This window comes from Notothenia coriiceps, unplaced genomic scaffold (assembly GCF_000735185.1).
Source record: "Notothenia coriiceps isolate Sejong01 unplaced genomic scaffold, NC01 NC01_scaffold00008599, whole genome shotgun sequence".
NCBI lineage: Eukaryota > Metazoa > Chordata > Actinopteri > Perciformes > Nototheniidae > Notothenia > Notothenia coriiceps.
This window is the reverse complement of record NW_011341300.1, coordinates 226-12,653: the sequence shown is the minus strand read 5'-3', so window position 1 is coordinate 12,653 and position 12,428 is coordinate 226. Positions and strand designations below refer to the sequence as shown.

Here is a 12,428-nt window from a genome sequence, read left to right as displayed (position 1 = left end):
CCCCCCAAAGGAAACCAGTGAACACTTCCTGGTGCTGTTCTCTTTCCACCTACTGATCCTCTCCCTGGATCACTCTCGACAAGACTTCATCTATGAGGTACTCTTTGTGCATTTCCCTTTAAAATGAAACTAAAAATGAAATGTCGGGTAGTGGCTATTGTTCAACCATACATTAAAGCTACACTAAACATATTTTTGATTAACAACAGACCACATTTCTCCGTGCAATGTAAGATATTTTCGTTGATTATATATATATCAACAGATCTATCATCAGCAGCAACAGTAAAAAAAAAATTGATAAACCATGTGTCTATCTGCCCAGCACCAATTGCAGACAGAAAAATGATAGCAACAAGCTAATGACCACAGATGAGCATTTAGCAAATAAAGAGCTACATATTGATCTCAGGAGTTGTGGAAAACATTACAGACAACAACAACTAAAATGTAAGGGAAAAGGGGCAGACACGCAGGAGCTATGTACCGCTGGGCTTGTGAATAGCAAATCAGATATAGTAGTCCTAAGAAGCAAGAGTGATTAAACATCTATCTATTTCCTAAGTCTGATCCAAATCGATTTTTCTTCTGTGTTTTGTGAACATTTATTAAGATCTGTGAAAAATGTGATTTCTTTTAGTCAGGGACTTTAATATAATTTGTATAAATGTGTTTGTTGTTCTAATACCTATTTCGAAAACAAGAACACATTTCTTTGAACAAAAATCACAGTTTTTCACCTTTCTTCCCAGATGTAGTTAAAGTAACTTGAAAAGATTAGCCTGGCAAAACAATTTTGTACCCATCATCAACAGAGAGGAAAAACAAGTTCTCTCACTTGCGTCTCATAACAATCCCTCCGGAGGAAGCTGTAGCACAATGACAGACATGATCTGTTCTTACGTGTTCTCTTATCTCGCAGGGCATCCTTCCCCTTTCTGGACTCTCCTTGGAGGCCGTCTCTCTGGACCATGATGCGTCACATTCACCTCACATGTTTGAGATCAGTGGTGAGTCAGCAGAAATGACCAACTTCACCCAAGAGACTCAAACACCATGTAAAGTACTGAGTGTGTGGTTCCCTCTCTCATCCAGGTCCAATGGTGGACTCCAAGGTCTTCATATGCGCCAGTGCTGCAGAGCAACAGAAGTGGATGCAACACATAGAAGACAGGAGACGCAAGTCAATGGCACAACCCATGAGTCCCTCCCACTGCGCTCTCTCCTATCTGGTATAGACTAACTACTGTACATCTGGTAACCACTCCACATGAATAAGCTGCATTGCTAATTTGAAATCAATACATTGATCATATGTCTAATTCTTCCCCAGCTACCCTGTGATGAGCACTGGAAAAGAGAAGAACTGAAAAAGTACTTACTGCAAGCCCCCATATGGCAGTGGGAGGGCTCGTCCATACAGCACATGGGTCAGCTGGGATACATATCTATCGTTCACATCATCAACTCACAGAGACAGGTGAGAACAACTCTTTAAACGGTGTTTAGAATCTGTAAATGAGCACAGGTTGAACAATGAGAGAGACAGAATCAAACACAATCCACTTGAAGTGTTATTGGCCTATTAAATTGCCATTATCAGGTTTCATCTGGAGCGTAGATTTAAGGTTGTATGGCTCTTTTCTACTTCTTAGTTGGCTCAGGTGCTTGTTTTCATCGATTGGTAAGCTTGATCATGCAGAGAGGTTCAAAATGCATTACCAGCAGCCTCTAGTGGCAGTAGTTATTATGACTAGAATAAAACAGATCAAGAGCAACAAAGTCAGCACAGGGAGGAAGTTGGGTAGATAAATGGGTCAAACTAATTTGAAATTAAAACCTAATGTTGCCTTATTTTTACTCAGATAACGCACGTTAAAGACTTAATTGATATGACCTTACTAAAGTTACCCAACAAACCCACTAATTTGACCTGAAACTATTCCAAAATCTAAACAAGTATCTTGTTTAATTCACAACATTAACCACGTGTCTACAATTGCGACTGTTTCACATGGTGGGGGAAGGTGCAGTTTGCCCTGTCTGAAAATGTTAAATGTTAAGAATAACAATTGATAACGACTACTCAATGGGCTGATAACATTCAAAGAGAGTATACACACAAGTGTTTAGATTGGTTTTACTCACGTATTCTCTGGCCTTCAATACTTACCACCAATAACCAGAGGAACCACTATTACAAGAATACTTATTAGTATCTGAAACTCAATACCACATTTCCTTCAAGCCTAGTTTCCATCTGTTGCACAGAGATTTTATCTTAATATGTTTTCTAAAGTGGTTAAAAAGGTGTCACTTTTAACCAAGTGGTGGTTTTATTGTAAATATGACTAGCACAAAATGTGGCATATACAGTAGAAGCTGCTCTCAATGATGATATCATGTTATCTTCAATCAACATGAAAATTATTTATGTTAAAGGCTAACTCAGGTTTAATAAACTGTATTTTTATTCACCTTCTTTTCTATAAATAATGTAAAAGTGTAATGCTAAATTTGCTAAACTGGAATATCAAAGCCCAATGAGGCCAAATATTAGCCTTCTTCGTACCCCCTTTGACTTAGTAACATTTGACTATACTACTGTAAATTAAAGAGAACATTATTTAAAGTATCACAATATAGTATCTCTTGAGACATTGACACGTTTTTTTTTTCTTCCAGGGTCTCCAAGAAAGATTGATGGTTCTCTTCCCTCAAGACGTGCTGCTACTGTCAGTCGACAACAAGCGTCTGAATATAAGATATGAGGTAGTGTAAAATGACTCTAGGGGAAAAATCCATAATAATACCCCCTCAACCGCTGTGGCATAACTGCCTGTCCCAGTCATCTTTAACTTGGTCTGTAGACACATGACATTAGGCATGTCCTACAACACTTGATGCATTTCAGTCAGTAGCAAATATGAGGTTATTGTGGTAAAGCATGATACATTTTTCAAAAATGTCAAGTATTTCCTTTTCTTCTGTCATCTCCAACAGGGCCGGTTGCCCCGACAGAGCATCAGAGCGGTGGAGAGGTCAGCTCTGCCTGGGCGGCTTGAGTTTGAGCTGATAGGTATACAGAGAGCGAACACGGGACATATATTTAATTTTTTGTTGTAAATACATTTTCTGTAAATCAGATGAGTAATACAGGTATTTAATGTAATACATATTTCGTTTTAGGAGAGCTGGTGGAGCCCCTGCAGGTCTCTTGCTCCTGTTACGAGGATTATCGGAACTGGATGTTTCAATTACAACAGGTTAGAACCGCTGTCTATATAACATTGTTTAGAATAATCCATTGGCTGTGAAACATTAGCTATAAGAGGCTAAAAAGCTAAGTAGAGCTGAGGGAAACTTAAAATGAACTGGTGTATTATTTAAGGCTTTACAAACATTTTTTTACATATATATTAGTTGAACGCTTAACAGCTAATGGTAAATATATTTTTCTCAGTGGTTGGTGGAGCCCAAATCAAAGCTAAAAGAGAGTTATCATTTTTGCATCCTATCAACAGGATGTGCCAATTCTGATAAACGATTCAAGCTTCTTGCTTTGCATTGCTTTACCTCCCCATTCAGCCATACTGTATGTGTATTATAAATGCAGTCCATTAAACCTCTAGTATATAAATAGTGTGTATATTTTGTTGCTATTGCCTCGAAGTGGCCACAAAATCCTTATGTTTACCCTTTCACACTGTACAAATGGGAACATGTGCACACAAAACTTGCACAAATATGTACATCTTTAACAACTGCACATGCTTTGAAAATGCACACATGCCAACCGAAAACTTGCACATCTGTATTAAAAAATGTGCACATAAGCACCAAAAAATCCACAGCTGGATATGCAATGGTTTCAATGTCTACGTACAAATTGGCCTTCTGAATTTAAGATTTGAGACCTCCCATTTTAACCCATTTACTACGCACCTTTTCATCTGCTGCTACACATTTCTATTGCATCTTGCAGATTTACATTTCATTCCTATTGTTGGGCAGCCACTGGTTTGGATTAGTTTAGTAGGAAAATGAACTTGTAGGAACTTGTTTGGGATCAAAATCATGGTTTAATCCAATGACTGTAAAGAGTGTAATGTCAATCGGGTCATTCCAACGTGAGGCATCATTTCTTAATTTGACACCGTATGAGTCAGTAATGGATTTATTGAGGTTGGGTTTTGCATGACATATTCATGTGTGCCAAAGGGATGTTGAATACCTTAAATCCCAAAAAAGCTCAACAAGATTTTCTGTTTGACCTGCAGGCAGACAGAAACAGCCACGTTGCAGTGAGTCACGCTCCTCCTCCCATCATGCCCAAGCTGCAGAGGAGCAGGAAGGAGTCCCAGGAACAGATGATAACGGCAGACCAACGTCACATCAACGGACGCAGCTGAGTTACCTGAAGGTGGAAAATCTGAAATAATGTGTAGATAGTGTGTACATATCACTTGTTTGAGTAATGTTGATACGAAATGGAGACAACAGAGGAGGAGGCTCTGAAATATGATCACCGTTTGACAGTGTTCGCTTTGATGTGGGGACAAACAGGAAGGTCATGACCCAGTTTAACAGCGGTAGACATGTTAGTGTAGAGATTGTAAAAGTTACTGAGGAAATTGTACATACATTATTAAGCTTGGATGTAATTAAAATCAAATGCACAAGGGTTGAATTTTTGACAATAAATTCTTTGATTTAAGTTTTGAAAGTCATTTATTCAACACATAAAATGAAAGAATCTGTATTTATTTCCATGGTTAAACATTTACAGTAGTGTGCAGGGATCCAGTAAACATCCAGTGTATTACAGTATTTATAATGTGGTATTAGAAATGAAAATTATAAAAAAAAGATTATAGTAGTGGAATGTAATTGTAAAATGTATTACATTTTTGTTCATATAAATTACAGTCAAAATAGTAACTGAACCATTTTCTACTCTTTACACATGAAGCCATCTACAGTAAAGTACATTTACATCAGAATCTCCTTAGAGAACAACCAGCTAGAGGAGTATAAATACACATGCTGCAACAGCAACCACTTAAATTACAACTAACAACGCATATATAGAAATAAAAAGGGGTTATAAACATGTAATGTGCCACTGGAAGAGTTGATTATAGTGGTTCATTAACAGCAGGTCACAGCTCAGTTACACTGCGCTTTTGGTCATTTGTACACATATAAGGGGACCGATTTAGACCGAAATGTCATTCAGTGCTTCGTGTATGACAGTATTACTTGGCCCTGTATGATTAGCATAACACAACATAGTCTAGCTTTTATTCAACTGGGGCCAAAGCTTAAAAAGTAGTAAACAAGAAGCACAATGTTTTACTTTCACCACAACAATGGGGATGTTAATGCGTCAAGGTCAAGAGGTGATATCAGTAGGTTTCAATTTCCAGACATTTAGTTGTATTTTTTGACTGTCAACAAATACCATGAAATAAAACAAAACACCAAGCCTCTGTTAACTGTCTGTGGCCTTCAGCTCCGAGCGAAACCTGTTCCTACTGGTGAGCGAATTCTTTAAAATGAGACAGAAACACAAGTGGGCTTCTCAAGGGCTTCCTCGACTAACTTTAAAAAAATATATATTGTAGCGTAAAATGCAATCTCCAGAAGTAAATAGCTAAAGTTATGCTATAAACGAGCTAAATCACGGATGCATGACTTGATGTTCCCACGGCTAAGCTAAAGGCAGCTAATGTTTAGCATGATGAGGTTTAGCAGTCTCACTTAGCCACTTGTTAGCAGCCGCGGCTTTTAAGACACCACATCAGACATCCATGGTATGGGTTTTTACTGATATATTTTATGTCGTACAACAACAGGAGTTTTATTAAAGGTGACCTATCATGCAAAATGAACTTTAGTACGTCTTTTATACATGAATATGTGTCCCGGTGATCCAGGGAACTCACCAAGTGTCAGAAAACACAACCCTCTCTATTTTCCTCCATACCCAAATCTCTTAAAAAGGGGCTGCAACGGATCTGATACAGACTGATCCAGAGTTGAACACTTCTATGACGTCACAGAAGTGGCGCTACGGCTATTGGGCCAACTCCACCAATCAGGAGGAGACAGCCACGGACATTGCCGTTCGAAAGCGCTGGAGACGCTGTAGTACATATGCCAGGCGTGTAGATGGCGCTGTTCTCACAGAATCAGCCCATGAAAAGACAGTGTTAATTTGAGCGAAATGAGGAAAAGCTAAAATGCATGATCTGTTTGGTATTTTGAAAAATAAAAAGTATAAATATGCCTTATAGAGGTATGGTACTACACTATATTATTCAAATATAGCATGATAGGTCCACTTTAAATTAAATTACTAAAGTTTTATTGAAAATAAAATAGAGATAAGGAAACCCCAAAGTGCTAAAATGCTAACTCGTTTTCTTGCACCACTCTATATATAATTTCAATATTACAAAGGCTTAATTATTCACTTAAACAGCTGGTCACTCTAGTTTTCAACACATTTTACTGAAACTAAAGTAAGTAGTGCATTAGTTATGGACTATTTCTAGCGGTGGAGGAATACAGTGATCTAGAATCAGTAGAGTGGTACATTTGGGGTACATTCCAGTGTGTGTTCATGGTAATGATGTCACATACTGTACTAGTGTGATCAAGTTTGTGTTTCTAATAGTTTTTGGAAAACTATGGAGCTTTATGGCACACAGGAAGATATCAGGAAGTAGCCACACTAATAATACCTGTCAGAAAGATAAGTACATTGTTGTTCTTTCGATCAGTTCGTGGGATTTCTTGACAATAATAAAAATACAGAATATAGACAGTGTAATCCTTTAGTCAGATTAGGAACAACAGAAGTTGTGTGATGCAGGCTTGTTTAGAGGAAAGTCTGTCCTTCATTTGTTTTTCAAAGAATTGTGAAATCATTAGAAAAATGTAAAGTAAACCATCATTCTGCAGCTGCCTTATTAGACAACCATCAGAGTTCATGCAGTCTTAAAAAACAGTTACTAGACAGACATTGATAGTGCCTAAGGGGAGGGAGTCGTTCTCTTAATAAGGGGCAAACATGTTTTAACAGTCCAACATTTAACACGTGGAATTAATAAACTTTTGCACCAGGCTTTTATTTATTTCAGTAACTAGGGCACATGTTTGTTGAATACGTGGACTGCTTAAAAGGGAATCTGTCCATATGAGACATGACAGGATAAAAACTAACTCTGACATCAACCAAAGAATGATAACATGTATTTCCTGTGCCGGTAAATGTGCATGTTTCTCAGGCTTTTGAAATGGTGATGGATGCATTCATAGAAAACAGTCATAAAGTGATTGAGTGGCAGAAATGTTAGAACTGTCCTGGTGGAAACGTTTGTCTACAAAGTCATTGTATAAAAACATTTTAATCTAAAAATGGACAAGGGCATCAAAAGCTTTTTAATTTCCACTTTCATCCAGCATGTGAAAATGTTCTCACAACGTAAAAAGTGTTGGAGGTTTAAGCACCTGCGTACTCAACATATTTTCGGTCCCACATCCATCCACAACTTCCTCCCACATTTGTTGTTTTCAGTTATTTGTATTCCTCCATAAGTATAATGTTTTACTTCTCTGACTAATTTGGAGTTCTCGTCTTCTTTTTTTCTTGAGCAACAGTAAAAAACACAATCAAGAGGCCAAATTGGTGAGAAGATGCAGATATCACTAATTATAAGTCTTTCATTATGGTAACATCACTTTTCATGCAAAAAATGCCTTAAGAAAACCTTTAAGATTCTGTGCACTACTCTTAAGCAAGTCCCTTAGCTAAGGATACATCAAGCCCAAAGTGTAGGACTTGAGGAGAAAGCATTTGGAGTTTTGTGTAACTTTAAGTGCAACTCAGCAAGTGAAATGCACCTTCGACAAGCTGCAGTAGAAGCGTCAGTCGCCCCCCTTCAGTTTCTGCGTGACACATTTAATGCGGATATTTTCCCGGAGGTTGCGGAGGCGAGCGCTGCGACTCGTGATTTCCTCCACGTAGGTTTTGGGGAACCAGCCCCTCTCCCCGTCAGACAGTCTGATGCCCTCCACCCAGCCTGGAGAAAGATTAGATAACTCAAGACATTGGAGAAACCCTGAAACACACACAAAAGTGGAGTTGATCCCAATCCTTACCATCACTTGTAATGGTCTTAGCGTGAAGAATGTCGGCCTTCTCCAGGGTTAGCTCGTCGTGCTCCTGGGCCTGATAGCTTTTGATGCACTGAACCTGGGCTATATCTGAGAGGGAAACACACAGAAATGATGAACGGCAGGATAAAAAGGTTTAAGATGATTCATTTTTTGGCGGCATCCGGAAGATCTTTGACATCCTCGTGAATAATTATTTTTTAATATAATCATTTTTTGTCATTTGGAGGGCCAGGTTGTAATTGTATTATCTTTGTATACCTCTACACAACATATTTTGCACAACATCCTCCTTCGTTGCTCTTCTAGAGGTTTTTTCCAATTTTTGAGATCACCCCTGAGGAAGCTAATCCATTTAGCTCAGCTGTAGCATTTCCGTTGGAGCTGCCATTTTGTTGTTGATGTGTCATGTGTAAGTGTAATATGCGCCCGTCTCCATCACAAGATTACTCAAGTGAGACTTGTAGTTGAGTTTTAATGAGCCAAATAATACCAGAGAAAGACTTTCTGTTATACAGCAGAAGGGTCCCAGAGGGTTATTCCATGTTTCCTATTTTGGGGATTTCTTTGGGAGTTTTTCCTTTACACTGTAAAGCCTCTTGAGACAAATGTTGAATATGTGTCATATTGGGCTATATACTGTAAATACAATTTGATTGAAATACTGTAGCTTTTACTGACCGTCATTCTCAGTGGCGTGCCCGATGTCTTCCAGCGGATCAAATGGAAACATGGCTGTGATCCATCTCTGCTTCCCGCTCCTTGGCAGACACAAATAAGGAAAGTTAGGGCATCCTGTGCTAAAGCATACTGTCGGTACTGAAGCTAAATGTTTTCGTTGTGACTCACTCGGTGTTGGACTTGAGCAGGATCTGGTGTTTGAGCTGCTGGCGTTCACACAGCTGCAGGTGGAAGATGAAGCCTGAGATGCCCTGCAGCTTCTGACTGAGATCCTTCACTTTCAGCTCTCCTATCTTAGCGTAGACAAACACCATGAACTTCCACGTGCTGCAAGAAATACACAGTTTTATTATCAAAATCACTAAGAATGTGCTTTTAATTTTTTTTATTATTAACTGAATCTTTGAAGCCACCATGTGTAGAATTGTTTTGCTGTTTAAGCATTTTCTTAAGTCATATTGATAGTGTATGGAAGTATTCTATAATATTTTGTTACATGTAAAAGCCCTGCATTAAAAAATGTAACGAAGGTCAAGTTAGTAAGTTTAACTAGAAAATCGTACATAAAGTAATAAAAACAGTCTAATAGTAATCTCGTAAACAAATCATCACCAAAATGTGTTTTTTAATTAACTAGATAATGAAACAAAATAATTGGTTGAGTATTTTATTTGAGAACAAAACATATTTTATAAAATATTGGTGTGGTTGCATGCAAAAACATATTTTTCCAAAGTAACTACTACTAGTATTAACTGAAAATGTAGATTAATCCAGTAAAGTAAAAATTACTATATTTATTTTTGCTGAACACTAATGCAGTCTTAATGTGGGGTGTGCAGTCTTTATAGAGGGCAGCAATGATTGGGACACTCATTTCTCTTTAAAATGTGCATATATGGACTTACACTATAACTTTCATTCAACCCATATTCTAAAATGCTGCTTTTTTCCTATTATGACTCATTAAACAGTGCAATATTAACGTTTACGTCTCTTATAAGGACTGCAATCACTCACTCCTTCCTCCTGGACAGCAGCAGACAGTCATTGAACAGGTGGAGGTACACCGGCTTGGTGGGCAACTTGAGCTTTGATCCAGAAATACTCATCATCTGCGTGTCCACCTCCAGCAGCTCTCCGTGTTTCACCAGCCAGCGAGACTGAGAGATCAGAGGGAAGATCTACCAAGGAAAGAAAATAGTTCCGGAATATAAAAGATCCTAAATGTTAAAAACGCAGGTTAAAAAAAGGAAAGACAATTCATAAAAGTCACCTTTCCCTCAAAGTGGATTTTCTTATTGAGGTGAATCAGTTCCTCCATCCTCTTCATCGACTGCACGCTGGAGTTACATTCTTTGATGATCTAAGAAGACGCACACCAACATGGTTATTACTGTAAGGCCTCACCACCGTGGATAATACTGGTGCTCATCCAACTGGCTATTACAGATGATAATCACCACCTTTTTTAGCTCATTGAAAGCTTTCGTGGCAGTGTCCTCATCTCGGGAGCCCGGTGTCGTCCTCTTTAAGATGTTCTGAAAAATAAAGATGTTTTTGAACCAAAAGAGAAAGACAATACTCTGTTGTTGGATAAAACCTGCTCTAAATATCTTCCGTAATTGGGTTTCAAGTGCGGACATGAATCCTGCATAAATGTCTAAGCGTGTACCTCCACCAGCATTTTCAGCCGTGTGATCCTCTGAAACGGGAGGATCAGAAAAGAGGTGAGAGGAAGTCTCTGGCAGACGGGGTCCTCCTCCAGACGAGCCAGGATCCCGGGGAAGCGAGGGTTCTCGTGCCTGAGAGGACAAGACGAGACACTTTAATGATTTTTTTCTCGAGAGGTGAAGGTACATTCCAGCGTGCTTTTCACCCTGAGAAAAAAATGTGCAGCCTCCTAGAGAAGAAACATCTGCAAGTTAAGTCATGCAGGTGTGAAATAATATCCGAACACCCTGAGAGGAAATGATGGACATCCAGACAATTGGATTTTATGCACAGCCCTGGATACATTAATATATATGTTAAGGTCTCAAACAGCTGATATGGTACACATGTGATGAAAGCAAAGCGGCAACTCACAGCAGACGCTGGTACGTCTGCTCCTGGTACGCCTGGTTGGTCACATAAGGTAAATAAACCCTCCGCAGGGCCGGGCAGTGATCCAGGACGATGTCGCACACATCGAAACGCAGAATGTCTTCCTCCAGCCTGTGCTCCAGGTCCTGAAGAAACCTGTGCAATAGCAGAAAACCCCTTTAGAAAAAGGACACGCTCTGAGGTGTTTAATGGAGAATTTGAAGGGGCGTTTTTCTTCACCTCTCACTGACGCCTTTGACTTCAGGCAGCTTCGAGAAGAGCCACTGCTTGTTCTGAGTCCCGATACACTCTGCGAGCTCCTGCGACAACATGAAGTGGTCCACTGCAATGGTCAAGCTGCGAATATACGACGCCTCTGATGTCACCAGCTCAAACTTGGCCTGAGTGTAGTGATACAGGGTTTGTTAACCAGTCGTTTAAAGCACATAAAACAAGCAGGAGGTCAGAAGTCAAACTTACTTCCTGTAATTTCCGCTCCTCGTTACTGAAGTTGTCGAGCTGGCCGCTGGAGCGAACATCGGGGATGTCCTGCCAAAGTGCAAAGGCAGAGCCTTGTGAGGAGCGGAAGGAGCTGGACGGGGACAGATTGGACGGAGAGGGGATCCCGTCTGACCCCTCGTCCCTGAGACCCTCCTCCTCTGGGCCAGGCTCCTTCCCCTGCTGCCTCTGGATCTCTCTGTTGATGGCCACGTCGCTGTATTCCTGGTACAGGATTGCTGCGGGAAAGTAAAAAAGGATGTGAAAGTTTAATTAGTTAAAATATATATATTCCTAGAGGGGAAATGTGTTTGTTACATCAACACAAAGACAACAAACATACAGAAATGCAACTAATAACAAATTAGAAACAAAAATAAGAATAAAATATGAAAGTAAATCAAAATCCCATTATTATTATTAGGGATGTAACGATATATCGAATATCGCAGTAAATAGATGTCTCAATACCGTCGTGAGACTGACAAAATATACTGCGATTTTTTAAATTTAAAAATAAAAATAATAATAAAAAAAATTATAACTAAAAAAAAATAAAACCTTTATTTAACCAGATGGTCCCATTGAGATCATCGATCTCTTTTTCAATGGAGACCTGTCCAACATGGCAACAAGTAGGTTACAACATGAACATAAAACAACAGATAACACAAAAGGACATCGTATTTACAGGGCTACATGTACATACCTAGAGACATTGAGAAGTACCAACAGTATATTTATATCTCGCCCTGTCAAGAAGCCTCACCTTCTTGGCAAAAACTGTATTGTTTTTGAAGTGGTGGAGAGACAATGCACAGTTTGACCCACTGCTGTCACCCATGGCCAAAGCATATCTCTCTGTCCCAGCAACATCAGTACCAAGCAAGAGAGTTATTTCCACAGCAGGGGATATTGTAAACGCCCAAACATCCCAGCTTCTACCTGGAAATGTGGACATGCTCATATTCCTAAAAGAT

At 39.2% G+C, this 12,428-nt stretch overlaps 2 protein-coding genes across 2 annotated transcripts; one reads left to right on the top strand and one right to left on the bottom strand.

Moving 5' to 3' along the window:
* Positions 1-14: 14 nt before the first annotated feature.
* Positions 15-5,939, top strand: LOC104944653 (rho guanine nucleotide exchange factor 7). Its single transcript, XM_010770221.1, has 8 exons — positions 15-97; positions 923-1,010; positions 1,096-1,232; positions 1,334-1,480; positions 2,686-2,772; positions 3,004-3,079; positions 3,190-3,266; positions 4,281-5,939. The coding sequence occupies exons 2-8, from the start codon at positions 995-997 to the stop codon at positions 4,410-4,412; spliced, it is 672 nt and encodes a 223-aa protein (XP_010768523.1). The 5' UTR covers positions 15-97; positions 923-994; the 3' UTR covers positions 4,413-5,939.
* A 443-nt stretch (positions 5,940-6,382) lies between these two features.
* On the bottom strand, positions 6,383-11,700 carry arhgef19 (Rho guanine nucleotide exchange factor (GEF) 19; the record flags this gene model as incomplete). Its single annotated transcript, XM_010770223.1, has 11 exons — positions 6,383-8,090; positions 8,170-8,274; positions 8,866-8,945; positions 9,034-9,192; positions 9,886-10,049; positions 10,142-10,231; positions 10,332-10,406; positions 10,541-10,670; positions 10,954-11,106; positions 11,191-11,351; positions 11,431-11,700. Coding segments are annotated over 11 exons (1,542 nt in total), but the record flags the coding sequence as incomplete, so codon positions are not given.
* Positions 11,701-12,428: the final 728 nt, after the last annotated feature.